This window comes from Vespula vulgaris, chromosome 22 (genome assembly GCF_905475345.1).
Source record: "Vespula vulgaris chromosome 22, iyVesVulg1.1, whole genome shotgun sequence".
Taxonomy (NCBI): domain Eukaryota; kingdom Metazoa; phylum Arthropoda; class Insecta; order Hymenoptera; family Vespidae; genus Vespula; species Vespula vulgaris.
In genome coordinates, this window is record NC_066607.1 from 1,707,962 (window position 1) to 1,730,000 (window position 22,039).

At 32.9% G+C, this 22,039-nt stretch overlaps 3 protein-coding genes across 8 annotated transcripts; all 3 read left to right on the forward strand.

Annotated features, from left to right (window-relative positions):
- The first annotated feature begins 442 nt into the window (after nt 1-442).
- On the forward strand, nt 443-2,797 carry LOC127071505 (cyclin-L1). 4 transcript variants are annotated; one of them, XM_051010843.1, is made up of 6 exons: nt 633-781; nt 902-1,070; nt 1,130-1,175; nt 1,395-1,579; nt 1,723-2,307; nt 2,390-2,797. In XM_051010843.1, exons 3-6 carry the CDS (start codon nt 1,170-1,172, stop codon nt 2,637-2,639), a joined length of 1,026 nt encoding a protein of 341 aa, XP_050866800.1. In that variant the 5' UTR covers nt 633-781; nt 902-1,070; nt 1,130-1,169; the 3' UTR covers nt 2,640-2,797. The 4 variants fall into 4 exon arrangements, with proteins under 4 accessions (XP_050866798.1, XP_050866800.1, XP_050866799.1 ...); XM_051010842.1 differs by having other exon boundaries at nt 902-1,175; XM_051010844.1 differs by lacking the exon at nt 1,130-1,175.
- A 1,296-nt stretch (nt 2,798-4,093) lies between these two features.
- LOC127071497 (nuclear pore complex protein DDB_G0274915) lies at nt 4,094-9,116 on the forward strand. Of its 2 annotated transcripts, none has more exons than XM_051010802.1 (5): nt 4,094-5,001; nt 5,069-5,646; nt 5,731-6,252; nt 6,334-8,574; nt 8,668-9,116. In XM_051010802.1, the coding sequence occupies exons 1-5, from the start codon at nt 4,202-4,204 to the stop codon at nt 8,826-8,828; spliced, it is 4,302 nt and encodes a 1,433-aa protein (XP_050866759.1). In that variant the 5' UTR covers nt 4,094-4,201; the 3' UTR covers nt 8,829-9,116. The 2 variants fall into 2 exon arrangements, with proteins under 2 accessions (XP_050866759.1, XP_050866760.1); XM_051010803.1 differs by having other exon boundaries at nt 4,096-5,001; nt 6,337-8,574.
- Nucleotides 9,117-10,647: 1,531 nt separating this feature from the next.
- On the forward strand, nt 10,648-18,673 carry LOC127071507 (Y-box-binding protein 1). 2 transcript variants are annotated; one of them, XM_051010845.1, is made up of 7 exons: nt 10,648-10,813; nt 12,906-12,969; nt 15,489-15,522; nt 15,599-15,857; nt 15,992-16,296; nt 17,887-17,949; nt 18,390-18,673. In XM_051010845.1, exons 1-7 carry the CDS (start codon nt 10,753-10,755, stop codon nt 18,432-18,434), a joined length of 831 nt encoding a protein of 276 aa, XP_050866802.1. In that variant the 5' UTR covers nt 10,648-10,752; the 3' UTR covers nt 18,435-18,673. The 2 variants fall into 2 exon arrangements, with proteins under 2 accessions (XP_050866802.1, XP_050866803.1); XM_051010846.1 differs by lacking the exon at nt 17,887-17,949.
- The last annotated feature ends 3,366 nt before the right edge of the window (nt 18,674-22,039 follow it).

Genomic DNA, 22,039 nt, shown 5'->3' on the forward strand with positions numbered 1-22,039 from the left:
TTAATCGATATTGATCGAAATGGTTCTGTCGATATTTTATCATTTCTGTTAGATTCCCTACGAAAGAATTTATCCAATCGATGCATCGTATTAGGATCATGGATGGTCACGTGACACCAGTACAATCAATCAGAACATTCGTGTTACGATCAACATCTTAGAGGGCGTTCTTCGCACGAAATATGCTAGCGATATTTTTAATATTAATTAAACTACAAAAATCTAACAAGATATATTGTATTATACGACAAAATTATATATATACATATATTTACGTACAAAGATTGAAGCATAATGTAACACAGGTTAAAAAATAGTGAAGTAACGAAAAAAAAAGGAAAAAAAAAAATAATTATAGTGTCGTGACGTCATTTTCCGGAAGGAAGTTCAAAGACAGTTTCGAGATTGATAATTCCCTAGTAGATTTTGTCCAACGTAGTATATACTTACGTTAAGGAAAAGCTATTAAGCAATGAAACAAAATGGCCGTTGTTTGGTTAAATCGAGTTACGAAGTATTGAAATTGCGAAGTTAATATCTTTTTATAATAAAAATGAGTGCGAAAGAAAATTCAACGACAATAACAAAACCTACAACCGTTACTAATACCAAATCTTATGGAAAGATCGTATTAACGTTACAAAATTGCCTTTTGCCGGAGGAAAAACTAAATTCCACACCATCGCATTTAGATGGTTTAGATGCCGAAACTGAAACAGACCTTCGAATATTAGGATGTGAACTTATACAAACGGCTGGAATTCTTTTGAAATTACCTCAGGTTAGTACGTGTACTGTCAATTTTATATATATTGCACGTTTAGGAATTTTCTAACCTCTGTAACCTCTACGTACAATCTTTCTTTCTATGATACAAAAATATGGTACATTATGTTTATAGTTAAGCACAATACAAATTGTAAGTTAATTCTATTGCGAAGTTGAACTCCGCGAGATTGTAAATCTAAAGCTATCGTACAAATTAAGGAAGAGGAAGGAACATGATACACGTCACGTTCTCTCGTCGTTTTCTTCACGTATCTTTCGTGATCTCTACAACATTATAACTGGTATAGTTCCATTAAAATTGTATGTATTATATTGTACATATTTGGATATTCCCTTGTAGTTAGCATGGCAAATAAATTGGTTTGGTACAACTATTCGAGATGAAAGTAAGTGGAATATTATAAATTAAGAAAAAAAAAAAAAAAATAGAAAAAAGAAAAAAAGAAAGGAAAAAGAAAAAAATTTTCCTTTTAACAATAAAATTCTTCTTAGTACAACAATGTTGAAATCGTTTAAAATGCTAGCGTATACAATGGTATCACTTTCATAATATTTCCAATATCAAATTAGGAAAAAACTCTTTCCTCGCAAATTATCTTTTACAGGTTGCAATGGCTACTGGGCAAGTGATATTTCAACGCTTTTATTATAGTAAATCATTAGTGAGGCATAATATGGAAACAACAGCTATGGGCTGTATTTGTCTAGCTTGTAAAATAGAAGAAGCACCTAGAAGAATCAGGGATGTTATTAATGTTTTTAATCACATTAAACAAGTTTCTTGTCAAAAGTAAGTCTTATTATTATATTAATAATTACATTGTTAAAATTAAAAAAGAAAAAGAATACAATGTAATATTAGTTTAAAGAAGTATTACGTATACATATATATACATATATATATTTAAAAAAATTTTATTTCGTCTGTTTCAGACCAATACAACCTGTCATAATTGATCAAAATTATGTAGCATTAAAAAATCAAGTTATTAAGTCAGAACGAAGAGTATTAAAGGAACTAGGTTTTTGTGTACATGTAAAACATCCACACAAAATCATAGTAATGTACTTGCAAGTTTTGGGTTATGAAAAAAATCGTGCTTTAATGCAACAATGCTGGAATTATATGAATGATTCATTACGATCAGATGTATTTCTAAGGCACCAACCAGAAACTGTGGCATGTGCATGCGTTTATTTGGGCGCTCGACAGCTTCAACTCCCTTTACCATCTTCGCCTCCATGGTTTTCTCTTTTCAAAGTCAACGAATCTGCGATAAGAGATGTTTGTCGTCGCATCTTACGATTATACTATAGGCCACGTGTAAAGCCGGAGCAATTGGAAAAAAAAGTGGAAGAACTACGTCGTCGATATGAAGAGGCAAGAACGAAAGCTCGAGGTGGTGATGTGGATAGTCATACACCGAGTCCACCATTGCCAAAACATCATAATGCTTGGGGTGGTTTTATTAGTCGCAGTGGCACACATGCTGTGCCAGAAAGAACTAAATCACCAAGGTAAGATTTTAGAATAATTTTAATTAGTATATAGTTTTGCAAGTATATGTATTTCTTTCTCTTTTATTTTTCTTTTTTTTAGACGTTCCAAGTCAACCAGTACTTCTCCATCAAAAGGAGAAGGAGCAAAGCATAATAAAAGAAAGAAACCTGATAGTAGAAGTAGATCTCGTAGTCATAGTCATGGTAGATCTCGTAAACCTAAAAAAGCTCAAAGAAGAAGATCGGGTAGTCACAAATCATCGCGCAGTCGTTACAGATCACATAGTCGGTCCCGAGAAAGAGATTCGGAAAAATCAAATAAACATCGCAGTAAACGCAGACGGCTTTGAACGTGTGAATATAATAAATGCGAAATGAATCTAGGTATATAAAAAATTGAAATTACTTTAATAAAATTTTGAATTCCTAGAGAAAAATAATTTTTTCTTTAAGAAATTGTAACGTTTGTAATTTGTAATCTTTGTAAATAAAATGTCATTTTCAACTATATCATCGAATCATTATCTCTGTACAAAAACTTTCAAAACTTATGAACATGTAATGTATTAACGTTTCGTTTTTTATTTTTTATTGAATAATCCTTTGCAGTCGAAATTTTAGTTCCACCTAATTTCATATTCGATTCATTCATTTTTTTCATTTTAGATATTACAAAATATACCATTCTCCATATAGTTAGAAATATAATAGAAATAACGAATTATTTTAAGAATTATTTTAAGAGATATTATTACATCGGTATAAGAAATAAAATAAAACGTTTTTAACATCCAATTACTTATGTCTTTTCATTATCTTTCGATAGAGAACAACTTTTGAATGGAAAGCTTTATATCATAAATCAATAACGTCAAGAAAATCAAGAAAACAAGAAAAACTGTCTTGTTTGTTTAACTGAAAAGACTGTAAGATAAATCATTTACTATCGTCGAACTTATAATCTGCAACTTTGGTTACATCTTGTTAATTGCTTTGAAAAGTATCATAGATTTAAAAATTACAAATAATTTATAATATATTCACGTTATAGATAATAAAACAACGTTACAAAAATAGCTTTCAATATTTTCTTAAATTTTTCTTGTAACATTTTTGCTTTCAAATAAATTATTATATATCTCTAGAAAGAGATTTGACCAAGAAAAAATTAAGTAGAGAGTCAAAAGTAAAAAATAAATGGAGCACACGATTCTTCGTCGAATAACGAAAACGTAATGATCGTCGTATTTTGACTAGCTAACATTAGAAAATATCTATCTGTATAACATTGTAAACATGATTTGTAAATATATATTTTAAATATGTTCCACTAATAATATATATATATATATATATATATATATAGAATATGAATTTATGAAAATAATTGAAATTAAGATAAATAATTTGTAATACGCAAGTATCGTCCAAAGGAACAACGATTACGATAGGTTGAAAAATAAAGATTGATCAGAGATAATATAGTATTGTATAATGAATCGTATATTTTCATTTGTATTGTATCATTCACATTGAAAATAAGAATGAGTAAAGTTTGTTTTGTTTATATCTGTTACAATATTTTCGAATTGTAAATTATCAAGTTTCTTAGATATACACGTGTATAAATATTTCGTAAAAGCAAAATTTTATAAATCTATTTGTGGAATAAAACGGAACGAAGTTATCGCAGATGGTACAAACAGTATTTTCAGAAACAAGTATTTGATTGGTCGAAATCAAGCTCATTGTGACGTCATTTCCTAGTATTACCCGGGCCTTTATTCGTTATAACAGCACTTCCCGCTCTATGTAGACTCTAGTAATCCTTATAATTTTATACGGACAAAGTTCCGGTAGTTCAGTGAGTGTGCTCTTTTCAAACATGGGGAGGTTACTTTTTTGAAATAATATGTTGGAACTAGAAAGCCGGGGTGTCGTTGTGTCGTTAAGTGTGCTGAGTGGGTGTATATTATTATACAACGCCTGGGGCCCTATTCTCGCGGTAATTGTTTCGTTATTTCTAGTGGTTTATGCGTGCTATTCTTTGATCACCAACGATAGCTTGCTATCGCCGCATGCATTTATATTTTTCGATTATTTCAAAGAAGCCGTTATCGAACTAAAAGATACCTTAGGCCGAGCTATTGTTTATGTATTAAGACAATTTACTCTTCTTTGGAGTAAAATAAAAAACGTTTACCGCGAACGTTTCTCAGTCAGAATGGAACGACGTCGAGTAAGTAGATATCAACTCAGCAGTGACACTACTTTTAATAGTAGAAATACTTCAAGATTCAGTCTTATTCCACAAGTAAGCCCAATACCCCGGACTACGCATAAACATATTTCAAACCTGTCCAGCATGTCGGAAAATAAATTTAACCATGATAACGAATATCACTCATATAATCAGAACAGTATTTACAACAAATGTACTTCGACACCCTTATCTCAATACAAAAAGGATGACCTGCATAATACAGATGCTAGATACAAGACAAATTGGTCATCTCCAAAGAAAACTTCACCTATGTTTAATCAGAATCATACTTTAACACGCGGTGAAAATAATACTTTGTTTTCACCCGACGGATCACCATGGGGTACCAGTATAAGTCCCAAAATGAGATCGAAAGCTGGCGGAGTAAAAACCGTACAGACAGTTGCAGGTCCATTGTTAGCTTCTACGAGATATAACATTGATCCTAAGTAAGTAAATTTAAATTGTTATAAATATTAAAATTGAATTTCTAATTATATTTAATTTTTGTAATAGGACATATACGGATGTAACATCGCCAGGACTAACTATAAGGTTAACTAAGTATGCTGCTGAAGCTAATAATAAATTGACTCATCAATCACAGTATGGTACCGGTCAATTTCCGAAAGTTAATCTTCATGCGAGTCCCATTCCTTTGATTAATGCAAAATCTGCAAAAATAAGAGGACCTGTTACGGTTAGAGTCGCACCACCAGAAACTACGAGATATTCTCCTCCAGAAAGGCAGAAAGTCTTGTCTGGTGTATGTCAGTCAGAAAATAAATCACCATCCAGTGTTGTACAGGTCCTACGAGAAATATCGTTGAAAAGGCACGCGTCCAGAGAAGATGTTACGTCTGATTTAGTAAAAAAGCAAAGAACAGATAATATATTTGTGAACGAAGTAGAAAATTTTGAAGAAACGAAACAAAAGAGAGGTAGAGATGAATCACCCAAATCTGAAGAAGATAATTCTCCTCCAGATAAAAATCTTAGACCTACGAAACGTAGTAAAACACCATCCTGCTATGATATATTACGTTCGCTAAGTTCAAGTATTCATGTTGCTACTGGTATTAAAAGAAAAGCTGGTATATATACATTTTCTTCGTATGTAATTTATAACTACATATGTTATTAAATTTATTATATAATATATTCTAATATGATTTCAGTTGACTGTTCCCGCAGCGGAACTCCTGATATTGAAAAACATTTTAAGTCTTTGGAGCATATACAAAATGGAGATTCGCGAACTCTAGCACAAGTGCAAAGTATAAATACAAATGATAATACACCAGCTGTAAATAAGAAACTGTCTACAAACTCGAATTTATCGAAGTCTCTTAATAAAACACAAGAGCAATCTCCTATTAAAGGAATTCTTAAAACTTCCAAAAACACAATAAATTCTGATGAAACTGAAACAATTTCTACTAGCGAAGAAAATACGAAATCTCAATATAAGGATAATGAAACTTCTTCGGCAACGAAATTCACGGATAAACTTTTTATGAGAGCAGAACCACAAAGAAATGAAAAGTTAAGATCACTCGTTGAAGAACAAGGAAATATAATAGAAGCGAAGTTCACTACCGACGATGTAGAAGAAATTAAGAAAAAAGATATAGTGAACATGAGACAAACTAGTATGCGAGCAAGATTACAGAGTATGTTTGATGCTATATCTGGCAAAGGTAAGTACTTGTAGTTCTCATGGTTATTTCATTTAAATTATATGATTCAATTTCTAATACTCTATGCGATGATATTTTCAGCAGCAAGCAGAATTAATCCTGATGTAGTGATTCAGGCAGAAGAAATTAGCGAGGTTGCACCTGCAATTTCTTCCTCTGCAGATTGCGCAACGCTCAATTCTGTAACAACAACAACTAATGTTAATACAACACCTATTACTACGTCTGCTATAGCGCCAGCACTTACATCACCCAAAGCTAATATGAAAACGGTCAAACACATAACGTTTAATTTACCAAATACAGAAAATATGTCTGGTACTAATGAACAGATTACAAGTAATACAGTATCAGATGAAAAGAATAAATCGATCATTGCTAATGAAGCATCTAACTATAAGACTGATATTACACCAGCAACACCATCAGAATGTACTAACGTGACGTTAGTTACAAATTCACTTCCTATAACCTCCAATTCAGTTACATCAACATTTGTTTCTGGCAAGACAGTAGCAAATACATTACCAATTGTAGGATCAGTTACACCATTAGCCGTACCATCAGTTGCTTCAAATGGAATATTAAAATCCAATACTTCTATTTTAAATACTCCTTTAAGTTCTACAAGTGCAGGATCAAACGTTATACTATCAATACCATCTACTTCCAATAGTCTTTTTACAAATAAGAGTACTATATCCAATATCACGACTACTCCTTCAAATTCTGATCCAACCAGTATCAAATCTAGCATTGGCAATTCTATCTTACACAATGTAAGTAATGTAGGATCTACAATGAACACTGAAAGCCCTAAATTTACATTTGGCAATATTGTCAATACAACTGCATCAACTCAAGTAAATACTGCCTCTGTTCAAAATGTAACTACAAGTGGCTTAAACTTTACGACTGAAACAAAAAGTGTAATGTTACCAATGTCAACTGTAGCTGCTACTGTTACTACTACTGCTATCGCTACTACTGCTACTGCTACAGCTGCTTCTAATGTTGCTTCAGTTTTTAAAAGTATTACAGATAATAGTACCAATAAAAATTTGGTGACATCTACAGCAACTACAACAATGCCATTCATATTTGGAAGTAACAATGTACAGACACCGAAAACTGAAGTTGGTTTATTTAATACAACTACAAGTAATGTTCCAAAAACATTTAGGATTTCTGTAATTACCCAAAGTAATCCAATAGCTAGTAATGCATCTATAATCACAAGTAATACTTCTGCACCAAGCAACCCTATGTTAAATTTGGCAAATGGTACATTTAGTGGAAATGTATCTAGTGGATCTACGGCATTTACGTTAAGTACCGCAACACCTATTTTTTCATTTGGGACATCAAATGCATCAACATCAGAAAATAAATCAGCATTTTCATATAATGCTAATGCGCTAGGAAGTTCTAACGCGTTGTTGGCACCAACTAATACACCAGTTACTTCTACTGCAAGTAATAATACAACTTCTGGATTTAACGTACCAGCTGCTACTACATCTTCTCAATTTTCTACAACAACTACACCTATGTTTAATACAACATCAACTACAACCACGTTTCGAACGACGACTAGTGAGCCAGTATTTGGTCAAGCAATCGCTGCTCCACTTTTTGGTAACTCAGCAAAATCTCCTTTTGTACCAATTCAACCGACGAAATCATCTATTGAATTTGGTACAAGCAACAACACATTTAAAGAAGAAAAACCTCCTGCTTTTGGCACGAATACAAATACGGTGTTTGGTAGTTCTAGTACACCATTATTTGGTTCACAGACCACAGCAGCACCTACATTCGGTTCTCCTAGTGTCTCAACTAGTGCTCTCAATTTTGGTAGTACGAATACAACGACTGCTGTATTTGGAGCACAAAATTTAAGCGCACCTGGAAATGTTCAAACTTCAACGTCACATAGTTTTGGTACACCAAGTCCTATGTTCGGAAATCAGAATAATCCAGCACCTCTCTTCGGATCGACGACTACGACTCCAGTTGGAACTTTTAATACTCCGATGCAAAATACCTTTGGCAGCCAAAATTCAACTACTATGTCGTTTGGCGCTACAAATAATTCTAATGCATTTGGTGATAATAAAACATTACCATTTGGAATTCAAACTACAGTTACACCTGCTTTTGGAACAAATGAGAACAATACAAATAGTATTTTTACATTCGGTGGAAATCAAGGACAACAGCAAAGTACATTTTCATTCGGTAATAATAATGCTTCTAATAACAATGTATCAACTACTGGATCCGTCCCATTCCAATTTGGTGCAAACACTTCTAAGCCAGGTACTAATGAATACTATCTATAACTCTAATGTGTGTTATATCGTTATTAAAAGAAAATATTATATTTGATGTATAACATTATTCTATCCATAGTTACAGGATTTAATTTCACTGCGCCAACAACAACACCATCGATTAACTTTGGAACATCGGGTACACCCTCGTTTAATGCTCCAACTCCTGGGATGTTTAGTATCGGTAGTGGTTCTACTGCACCGCGATCAAGAACCGTTAGAGGCAGAAAACCAAGATGATGCAGAATGTAAAAATCATGTAACTCGTAAAGTATATTTTCATCAAGATACATCGATATCTAATTACTTCAGCATTAAAATGACAATTGGAGCAGAAATATATATTACAATTATTATTTAATATTTCTATGGAATAAAAAGGGGTGAGTCGAATGCTTCTGTGAAAATAATAAGTATGTTAAGTAATGGGTTCTTGTTATCATTTAAAAATGTTATCAGTCATTATTAAATGTATTTGTCCTTTGTACATACATAAGTATATATAAAATGATATGACAAAACAGTAGAGAGATATACTGACATTTAAAAATTTGCTTAAATTGTAAGGTAAATCGTTCTCTCTTTTTTTTTTTTTTTTTTTTTTTTTTTTATACATATAAGACCACTACTGTGCTGGATTTATTCATATATGATATATATGACAAAAAGATAGTTAAACTTCATTGTGAAATATCTATAATATACAAAAGTAATTTTTTTTATGAAGTTTTTCAATCTGGATATTTACATTATAAACTGGCATTTTTCCAATTATTTCAGATCCTTTTTTTTTTTTTTTTTATTACATCATACAGAACGTATTTTCTTAATTCATTATCTTAAATATTGAATGATCAAGCCAAATCATTACTATCGTTTTAATAAAAAACTTGAATTATTATGAAAATAGAACATAACTCTTCAGTTTTAGTATTAAATTACACATTGTTATCATTAAATTCAAATGACTTTTATAAAAGGTATTTAGCTAGGAGATAACATGTAAATGAATTTATTAGATAATAATTATACTTGTTATTTAATATAACAGAGTGTTCGGTTGCCCTTGTCAATATTATGATGAATGTATTATTTTTATTATGATTTTTAAGTTATTATATTTTTAGTGTATCGCTACAATGAAAATAAGATCTATGTCGTTGAATGTCTGTTCCTGTAGAAATGAAACAAAGATAAAGGGCCATTTTATAAATTCACTTAATCATGATAATTATCTATGCAGTGTTTGAAGCGATGTATGACTGTAATTAAGATAACATATACTTGTACAGAGTTGTCAGTTAAAATCGATTTTTAGGAAGCAAAAATGTTCTTATTGGGATTGCAGCGATCTAAAAGATCATTTATCCGAAAGAATGAAAAGGAGTTTGAATGCAAAAAATATAAAACGCATATGTATACATATACGTGGATCATCGTAGCAAATTAAAACTTTAAAGTAAGACTTTAGTAATACGCTATTAAATATAACTGAAAAATATAAATATATAACTATATAAAGAGAAATAAATTATTCTCATATCACACACATATACACACACAAACAGACACCTTAATCATTCTATGATCATCATCGGCGTTTCTAGAATATTCATTTTTCTAGATTGAACGATATCATATAGAATATCTGACTTTTTATTACCGCATAATGATCGTCTTAAATTACTTTTTGTCGATATCGATCGACTTCGAGAAAGTCGATCCAAACGTATATGGAAAATAACGATTTAGAAACCATGTCGAAAAATATATAGAAAAGAATGATAAAGAAAAATTGTATGGAACGATACTCGTGGTTTTTGTTATTGAGACAATCGTAGAAGCTTTATATAGGGGGATAAATACGGTATATGTGGCTCGATGCATATCGCGGTGCGGTTCAACGCTTCTTTGCACGCGAGAAGGCGGCGCGTGAGCGGCGCGTAGGCTATGCACTTTAGAAGTCGAGCGGTGATTGGTCGACGTCAGACGATGCTAGAACGAACAGCCAATAGGAGAGATCGTTAGACGGCAACGTCGTTTGTCCGGTCGCCTGGAGGCGCAGCCATGTTGGGAACATTAGAAGGGAACCAACACCACAACCAGAAAGACGGGAACATCTAGGTTCGGCAGCGGCGTGTCTTAACACCTTAACACCACCACCATGGCTGACCCGGAGAAACAGCCCGAACAACCTAAGGCTGTCCAGCAAAAGCTGGTCATCGGTGAGTAAAAATCGTCAATTTATTATCCACGTGTGTTTAACTACGAGAAAATATTTTCGACGAAAAATATCGGGCATCGTGCTCACTCTTTGGCCGGAGTCGCGCTGCTCGTAATGGCGTCCATTCACGGTGGACGCATAGCCATGTGGCTTTTTACCCGGCGTGCCGGCCTCTTACATAAGTGTTATAGCATCGAATTTATTAAAACTATCGTTCGAAGGTTAAAATCCAGGTCGGTATGTTTTTTTTCGAAGTTTATTTCCCTCGCTCTCGTACGACGGTTCGTCCTTGTTACTCTACGAATTATCCGTTCTTTCCTGTCCACTCGGTGGAAAGAGAAAGAGAAAGAGAGATAGAGACATAGAGGGTGAGTGAAGCTATTCCAAAATTCAACATTGATTTTCTCTCGAAGTTTCGAGAACGAACGTACGAATTCGGACGTACGTATGAAAAGTTTTAACGTAACGTGTAACATTTTCTATCGATCGATGATCATAACCTTAAAGTAGCACGATGCTTTCGATATATATTCTTCGAAGCTTGGATTAGAGAAAAAAACGAAAAAAAAAAAAAAAGAAACAGAAAATGGGATATTAATCGACAACGACAACAACGACGACGACGACGACGACGACGACGACAACGACGTTATGCGATATTCTCGAAGGAACGGTGAAATTTCAGAGAAATAAAACGAGGAGGAGAACGACGAGGAAATAGATAGATAGGTAGGCCGCGAGAAAGAGGGAATTTTCGGTGTGCGAGCAACTTCCGGCTTTTCTATTTTCTAGCGCGCTTTCGTTACGTAATAACATTCGTAAATGATCGTACAACGAAATATTTGTTTATCGAGAACGATTGGAAAAGGTACACGTGTGTTATATATTTAAATCGATAGGAAAAAAGGAAATTCGTGTCAATTGATTTTCAATATCTTTTATTTGACCACGTTGGGTCAATTTCGTTTGACACAGATTGAACATATTCGAATTGAATTTGAATGTTTATATGAACGTTAACCGTAACCTATTTGTCGATCGACCTACCTACACGCGCCTCCTTCGAATGTTTACATCGTACAGAGGTTAAGGTAATAATAATAATATATATATATATATGTGTGTGTGTATCGTAATCACATGTGTTACTGTTTATCGCGAATTTACGAAATACTTTGAAAAAGTATAGTATGTATATATATATTAGATAAATACATATGTTGCAAAGTAGTAAAGCTACTTGCTCGATGAACCGGAACCGCGTTTTTTCTTAAGCAATGCTGCAAAACGAGTGACTCGCAAGTATAAGTAACTTCGGACTTCTATTCAACGGTTCGTACTTGTTATTCGTATTTAATGTATGTATGTACACGTATATTATTTTGCGTATTGGTTATGATAGGTCATCGATAACGATTTGGATTATAAATGTTGAATCGCGAATCACGTTGTTTTAGCATGATATATGTTACACTTGGTTTCGTTAATGATATCTTTCATTTTTATATCATTCAGATAATATATATTATCTAATATATATATATATATATAATGTAATGTAATTATGAATATATATAATATACATATAATATACGAATATATACATACATTATATATATATATATATATATATATATATCATAAATTACATGAAAAATGATCAGCTGCTCAGATTCTCTAGAATCGTAAAAGTAAACATTCGATTTAACCTATCGCTGTTGTCCGGACATTTGAAAATTTTGTTTCGATAGAACGACATTTTGAAGGTCTAAAGTTCGTTTACTTATTAATCAAAAGGAGGTGATCAACGGTTGAAGGTTAAAGGAAAAATTGTATATAATAGAGATTTTCTTCAATAAGATAATAAGATTTATGGATTATCCTCGATATTATTTCTATAGAATTGAATATATATATATATATATATTTTTTTTTGAAACGAAATATATATATTTTTTATTCTATTAAAGTTATTTATAATATATAATATATTGTTTCTCTTCTTTTCTCTCTTTCTCACTTTCTATCTCATAATAAAATTTTCATTATTTACGATTATGAATTTTATATATATATATATTTTTGTTTTTCAGCTAACAAAGTGACCGGGACTGTAAAGTGGTTTAACGTAAAGAGTGGATACGGGTTCATCAACAGGTCAGTATTTACATACATATATTTATTTAGAACTCGATTTTTACACACACAGACATACGTATATATATAAATAGAAGTATAAATATTATTCATCATTATCATTAACATAAAAGTTTTGATAAATACGTTTGCAATATCCCGATGAAATATAATTTGCATAATAAATTAATAATCGTTTATGTTTCGACGTAAGATATAATTATATTTAATTATAGTGATATCCTTGATAAAGAAATAAATATAAAAGAAAGGAAAAGAAAAAAAAAAAGAATGAAATTTTGATCCGATAGTAATTCATTTTTCTAGATTGAGAATCATTGAAACAACTTTAATATTGTCCAACGCAGAGATCAAGGCTTCCATATTAATTCGTCGTTTATGTTAATAATAAAAGTTGTGTTCGACGAGCTGTCGAATAACATAAACGACGAGTTGTGTCGTTTATGTTAATAATAAAAATTGTGTTTTTAATACTCGATCATTTATATATCGAACGTTATTATGTATGGATAGAATTTCCTTAAAAAAAAATATATATATAAAAAAATAAGGGGAAAAAAATAAAGAACGATAAAAAAAAATAGTTCATTGATCGAAATAGGAAAAAAAAGAAGAGATAGTAGGATATTAGTTGGTATTATTAGTTCGATGCAAGTTAAATGCATTCTAGAGACTAAAGCTCTCGACTATATAGTAGATGAAATAGAAGCTCCTTTACGACACACACACATACACACACACACACACATGCATATACACGTGTATGCGCGTTCTCTCTATTCGTGTGTAGATATATACGTGTAAGTACATAGATGCCTAACCGCATCGAGCTCGACGGTCCTCCGCTATTTCTAGGTCTCTATCTATCTGTTTGGCGTTTAGCCAAGAAATTCGTCGTTGCCGCGAGAAATTCACCTTAGCCTTAGATATTATTCCGATTTCACCGTTTGATCGTAGCCAAAGTGCGATTAGTAGCAGCAAATAGCGCAACAATGGCGACGGTAACAGCATCAGCATCAGAAACAGCAATAGCAATAGCAATAGCAACAATTGCAACTAAAACAGCCAGTCAGTTTTTTTTTTTTTCTCTACAAGTTTTCCACAATTTTTCTTTCTCCGTTGAATAAGCAATTTGATGTCGTTGAGGAGAGATTACGGTACTAGCTGAAACCTTAGTTTTAAGTTACAAATTAGATGAGCCAACGGAAGCCATTTTGCGATATATGTATATACATTCTTGACAATTAAGAACGTTGGTGGTTTGTGTGTGACCTTGCATATAAGTGTGACTCACGTGTCTTGAATATAATTATCTTAAAGGAAACATGGTTTCCTTCTCGATGGAAGAAATGTGCATATATACGTGCACATATATATGTTTATTCAATTAACCATATATGTACATATATACATACATAGATACATACATACACACACACACACATATAGCTTAGATTTGATATATAGCTTAAAATTTATAAAATATGTATTAGTAGTGAAACTTAACGAATCATTTGATTACTTAACTCGATATACAACGTAACGATGAGATACATACATATATATACATACATACATACATACATACATACATACATACATACATACGTTTGCTTTTACAGTAATTCCAAAGAGTACATTAACCGAATTAACATGAAAATAAGGATTATGCGGAAATGCGCGCAATACGCATAGATCGTGTACCGGTGATACTCGGGAGAAGGGATTTTTAAGGGGAGGGTGGGGGAGAGGGGTAGGGCAGCTTGTGTTCCGTACATGAGACGAACGTTTCCTCCCCTCTTCTCTTCAACCGAGTTCTAGGGTTCGATGACCTTTCAGGTCGGTCCGTGCTTTACTCAGCAGCTTCACGGGCTTCGATTATCTCTCTCTTCTCTCCTCTCTCTCTCTCTCTCTCTGTCTCTCTCTCTCTGTCTCTCTGTCACTCTGTCTCTTTGTCTCTCTGTCTCTGTCTCTCTGTCTCTGTCTCTCTGTCTCTCTGAGTTTACGAATGGATTTGCGTATGTTTGTATAACGCACGTTTCACGTCTATACCCACTTGATGAGCTCACAATACCCACACGTACACTGTAACGATCTACTATTAGGATCTATATATTTTACTAAGTACTATTGACGCTAATTTTCTCATTTCGTTCAAACGTCTATAATATGATACACTTATGTCAGTTTAGTTTCCCCCTTTGTTTTAAATATTTCATCTATAATAGGTTTTCTAAATCCTCAGTTTTATAACAGATAGAAAAGAAAAATATTAATAAGTTTGTTTTCTTCTATAACGATTAAAATATCGATTGAGTTATTATATTTAAGTTTATTATAGTTAAGAATTATTATAAGTTTCTCTTTTTTTTTTTTTATAAGAAGAGTTTGAGACACATTGTAATTTCAAACTAAATTTTATATATATATACACACAAATTTATATTAATTATTAATGTAATTTACTCGTCGAAGATTATTCATTTATTTATTTATTTATTTATTTATTTATTTTTCAGAAATGACACCAAGGAGGATGTGTTTGTCCATCAAGTATGTATTCATATTTGACAATAGCACTTTATCCAATTTCAAACATATCTAAATAAGTCAATATTATCTCTTCCAGTCGGCCATTATTAAGAACAACCCGAGGAAGGCCGTGCGCAGCGTTGGCGACGGCGAGGTCGTCGAATTTGACGTAGTAATCGGTGAGAAAGGTCACGAGGCAGCTAATGTGACCGGGCCATCGGGAGAAGCGGTTAAAGGTTCACCTTATGCCGCGGACAAGCGAAGGGGATATCGTGGATGTCACTGGATATATCCAAGACGTGGAAATGTTCGATCACAGCGTAGACCTCGAGAAGGACAGGAAGGATACGAATCCGGTTAGAATCAAATAATATAGAACCAAACGTCGTCGATGATGATTTCATGAATTTATAATTTCTATGAAAAGATTATATAATTGTAAAAAAAAAGAAACAAAGGAAAAACCAATTTTATGTATATTTTTTTTTAGCCGATGGCAAAACTGGCGAAGAAGGTAACACCGGTGAGGGTGGCGGCCAGCAACGTCGTTATAGACCACGACGTCATTACGACGGTTATTATAACCCGGTTACTCGACATTCCGGACCTAATCAACAGCAAGGTGAGAACGCTGGAGAAGGTGGTGAGCAAGGAGGTAAGGGCACCGGAGAAGGAGGTGCACCACGCGGTGGTGGACGTGGTCGTGGAGGCCCACCACGACGCTTCTTCCGTCGAAACTTCCGCGGAGGAAGAGGCGGCGGACCACCGAGACGTCCAAGAAACCAGGATGGTCAGGTAACGATTCGTAGATATTTTACTTTCTTTCTTTTTTTCTTTTTCTTATTCTTTTTTATTATTATTATTATTATTGTTGTTGATTTTTATTATTATTATTATTATTATTATTATTATTATTATTATCATTATTATTATCTTAATGTATCCACTCGATCGATCGATCGATCGATGAACCGATCGAGCGATCGATTGGTCTTTAAATGTCTCAAATTCACGAATGAAGCACCATCACTTGATTTTATGTATAGATTTAGTAATAGATTTACGAATATTAGCGTTCACCTATTTTTTACTTATACGTCTATTCCAAACGGCACATGATAAAATATTTTATATATACATATATATATATATATGTGTATATGTACATATGTATTTATTTAAAGTAATTAGAAAATATAAGGTTAAGACGATGCCAGAATCGTCGTGGAACGTTCTTACGTGGACGGTCATTATTTAGATTGTATGACCAATTGGGATGATACGAGTTACATTAGTCTACCAATTACAGTTGCATTTATACCCAAGTCCTGATCCTATATCTTAACTCTTTCTCTACGATCATTTATCTCATCTCGAAAAATAGACCAGCATAGATGAAATCGTTGGATACGGTAGATCAATTGTCAACTTGTTAGGTGACCGATGACGAAGTTGGTGCCGGCGAGGGTGGACAAATAGGTGGTCTACAAAGACTTCCACGACCTCGATATAGACGACGAGTACCACGGCAATCCCGACTAAATACTTGCTGCCAGCAGACAGCAAATAAAGAGAATCTACGACCTCCTGCTGCTAACAAAATTCATCCTGCCACTCCTCTTTCCCAGACACAGAATACCAAGACACTTCCTGAAGTTTCCGATAAGCACATCAAAGTATCTGTCACGAGTGTCGTTGCATTTGATAGATATACATATAACAAACATAGTTTCATCATCAATTTGGTAACATACTTTATTATTTCAATATCGAATATTAACGTCTTATTGTGACGACCAATACGGAGATAATAAGAAACAATTTATTATTGCTCTCATTTCATCATTGTTACCAAATTGATACCGATAGTAAATATTTGATATATAATATTAATGAGACTTTAATTTAAGTTGACACTTAATTGCTATGAAAGAACGAAATGTATTGTTAGACCATATGTATAGTTAATAGCTTTCGTTTACTAAGAAAGCTAGCCTGGGGTTTTTGCATTTATCACTCTACTCAATTGCTAGTTCTCTCTTGTATCTTATATACGCAAAGTACACAAATGTTTTCTTATCGACGAATTTCACTTACAGGTCAATTAACAAAGAAAGTGGTGGTTAATTTTCTTTCTTTCTTTCTTTCTTTCTTTCTTTCTTTACCTCTTTCTTTCTTTCTTACCTTTCTTTTTTCTTTGTCTTTCTTTCTGTCATTCCTTCTGTTTTTTTTTTTTCTTATCTTCATCTTCTTGTAATGAGTTACTTTCAACAATAGTTTAATCGATCGTAGACTAGTAAGTGTACGGTTCGTCGATGAATCTTTGTGAAACGGCGTAGCGCTTCGCACACACTATTGCACGTATCTTGTTTATACTCTTTTCAGTCGGAGCAGAAGTCGGATGCACCTAAAGATAAGGATGCACCTGCCGCTGCCCCTGCTCCACAGGTAACGTGGCTTTCCTTTTTTCTGCCAGTGTTGCAACCTCTGCTGTAGTCTTTTAGTATTACATATCGCATTTAAAATTCCTTTAGAACATCGATTTCTTTCTTCTTTCTCTCTTTCTTTCTCTCTTTCTCTCTCTTTCCCTCTACTCCCCCTCCCTTTCTCTCTCTCTATTGCATCTTGTAGCATCTAGAATTCCCCCTGTTTACTTTTTTTTTCTTCTTTTTTCTTTCTTTCTTTCTTTATACTTACATCTTCGCTTATGATTTTTTTTTTCAGATTAACGGCCATCTCGTTTTCATTCGTGCTTTTCTGTCGTTTATATTAATAAATATTATTATATTACATCATTGCTTTGTTTTAGTTGCCGCCATGTGTACGTGTGCATAGGCACGCAGAAAATGAAGATTCTATATATTACATATTTCGTTTTTCTTTTGCAGGAGAGTCAACCGGTGCAGAACACCACCACCGAGAGCACCGCTTAAGAAAAGATTAAAATGCTACCACCACAACAAAACACTTCTTTTAATAAGTAACACCAACACCCGTTATACACTGAAGCAGCAGCATAATAACATCAGCAGAAGCAGTACGCAGCAGCAGCAGCAGCAATACAAGCAACAGCAGCAATAAAAGCAACAGGAACAACTAATAACATAACAAATATTAAAAAAACAAAAAACCAAAAAAAAAATATACAAAAAAAAGAAAAGAAATCAGAAAACACGACTCCACACTCTCCCTACGAAAGCAAATTGAGGTATGTTAACGGCTAATAAGAACGGCCCCAGCTCCTTAAAAAGAAAAGAAAAAAAAAAAATAGGCTTTTGATGAAAGAACTTAGCGAAAGGCCGGAATTAACGTGAGTGTCCCAATGAAATTCTTCACCTTAGATAACCACTTACATTTCTTTTTTTTTTGTGTTATATCTTTTACTACCAACACAGTTTGTAACTGTGTTTAAGACTCAACTCAAGGTTCGGATTATAAACTCAGGTTAAAGAATTACTTTATTAATAAGCAATATCGTTATCTACTTCGTGGTGTGGACAAAGAAAACCTTTGCTGGTGTTATTGTTTTTGAAGTATACCGAAAAATAGGACGACGATATCGAGAAGATGAACGAATTATGCGTTGAAGTCTCTAATGCCTTTTCCGTGATTTGATAGAGTCAATCTTAACAATTATTAAACAATTGTTATAAAATGCGGATAGTAAGAAATATCGTAAAAGAAATTCTTAACGATATCGTAGATATAACGCCGCGACCAATTGGAAGGAAAAATAATGAAATGAGGAAAAAGACGACACAGACGTACGATGTAATGTCAAAAAAGAAAGAAAAAAAAAAAAGAAAGAAAGAAAGAGAAAAAAAAATGATAGAAAGACAGAAGATAAGATTGAAAGATAGAAAGAAGGAAAGAAAGAAAGAAAGAAAGCGACTGATTTGTCTGCAGTAAAAAGAGGGTTGATTTTTGTTCTCGTTTTTGTATTCGTTATTTAACATGTTTTTATTTTTTTCGGTTTTTTTCTCACGAAACTCATTGAAACGTTTCTTGTACAATATCTTTTATTTTTGAGTTTGCTAAGATTTTTCCCATTTCTCTTTCTGATGTTTGTAAATGGTCGTAGGTGTACAACCCGAAGACGCAATTCTTAGTCCTTAAACAGAGAACGCAAAATGATTAACATTTATGAAGTTTAATCGCTAATAAACTCTAAATCGTTCGTCTTTTCGTACGTGAGAAATCCGTTGTGAAATTGGCATTTAACCGAATTGCTCTAGCCTTTTTTTTTTTTTACTGATATTTATATACACGCCATAGGTGTGTACGTAATGTGATAATAAAACAAACAATGTACAATTTGTCACTTCGATGCCGTACCATTGGACATAATAAATAAATAAATTTTTTTTTTTTTTTTTACGAATACTCAAATACGCGGCTTATTATGAGACGATTACTGTAATGCCGCTTATCTTGAACAGATTTTTTACAATTGATAGTAGCAATAATAACGTCTTCCCCTGGCGGGTTAGACATTAGTAGACAAAAAAAGCGTGTACTCATTATTGATAACTATTAATTGAACATTATGTGTTAATTATAACCGTGAGACAATCCTTAATGTACGGTATTTTGACGTTCAGATTGATCGACGAAACAGCATACGCGATGTCTTTCTAACCAAATTTACTGATTGCACTCGCTCAAAATCGATGAACATGAACGTCGAAATAGCCGTATATTTCTAATAAACTCGATTGACAATTGCGATGCAAACGACTTGCTACTTGTCAATGGAGTGAGAGAGAGCGAGAGAGAGAGAGAAAGAGAGAGAGAGAGAGAGAGAAAGAAAGAAAAAAAGAGAGAAAAGAAGAAAGAAAGAAAGAAAGCAAGCAAGCGAAGGAAAGAAAGAAAAAGGAAAGAAAGAAAGAGAAAGAAAGAAAAAAAAGAAATTTATACAACTTTGCATGTGAGATCTTTTTAAAAAAATTTTAGTTTGTAGTACCGAATCAGAAAATAAAATATATGATTTTCTTTTCAAATGGCTCCGAGGTGTCTCTGCGGCTCGGCCACGTCATTCGATTATTATTATTATTATTATTATCATTTTATATATATGTATATATATACATAACATATATATACATATCTTGCTAAACGTTTCTTCTAAACCATTTATATATCCAAGTGAATTAAAAAAAAATCGGCGTTAAAGTAATCCTACGTTCATATTAGCCAACAGAAGATCCAACGATAATCGTCCTTGGAAGAGTGTCCTTAAAATAATTCAAATGTATACGTCACTTATACATTTTATTGATACGAGTAAAAACACACCACGAGCGAGGTCTATATTGCGTCCCTAAAATATCATTCCTCGCCTTATTTGTTCGTTAGTTGTTTGTTTAAAAAAAGAAAAGAAAAGAAAAGAAAAGAAAAATAACCCGTGTGTTGAGTCCTTGTAGCGTATCAAATATGTTTGATTTTGTGTAACAATTTATAAGTAGTCACTCGTGATTGGAATTTTAATAATCTTGCAGCGATTATATCGAGAGAGTAAGAGTGAGAGAGAAAAACACAGAGAGAGAGAGAGAGAGAGAGAGAGAGAGAGAGAGAGAGAAAGAATAAATATAAAACCAACGCTGGATTTGGAAATGTGTGAGAGTGTGCGCGCGTGAATGCGGTGCTAAGTGGAGAAAAAAAAATTCAACGTGCGGTTACGTTCATTTATATTTGCGAATCCAAGACTTTCCGATTGTTGTGTATAATGCGAGACACGTGTGATACAATAGATATATAGATTCTTTAACAAATTCCTCCCCACATCGCCGACATCATGTAATTTAAATAATTTCGTTCGAGCATCTAAAATTGATAGACGACGCTTCCATTTGTTGTGCCGCGCTTTTTTCCTTTCTTTATTTTCTTTTCTATTCTTTTCTTTTTTTTTCTTTTTTTCTTTTTTTTTTTTTTTTACTTTTACCCATTCGATTTATTAAATCCTCTTTCTCCTGTTCCTTCTTCTTTCCAGCTGTGTTCGCTCGAAGCTCGTTCCTTCGTTTTTCTTCTTTTCTTTTTATTCTTCTCCCTTTTCTTTTTTACCTACTTTTTTCTTTTTTCTTTCCTTTTTCTTTTTTTTTTTTTTTTACTTCGAGTAACGTAACCGCGCGTTTCATCATACAAAAAAAAAATGAATAAAAATAATAAAAAAGAAAAAAAAACAAAAATAATAAAAAAAAGCTGAGTAGACAGAGGAAACAAAAAAAAAGATAGAGGAGAGAGAGAGAGGGATGAAGCTGAACCTCGAGCTTGCAAAAATGACGTAAATTAAAAAACGAAACAAAGCAAAGCGAAACAAAAGGAAAAAAACAAGTTAAGCTGAACAAATAAAATCGTTCTAATTGATTGCGAAAAAGAACAATGCATGTGTTAATAGTGAACGTCGAAGTTAATATAAAAAAAAAATAAATAAAAAAAAAAACAAGAAAAAAATTGATGAAAAAAGAGAAAGAGAAAAAGGAAGATGGAAATACAGAAAGAAAGAAAGAAAGAAAAACACACAAACAATTAATGCATAATA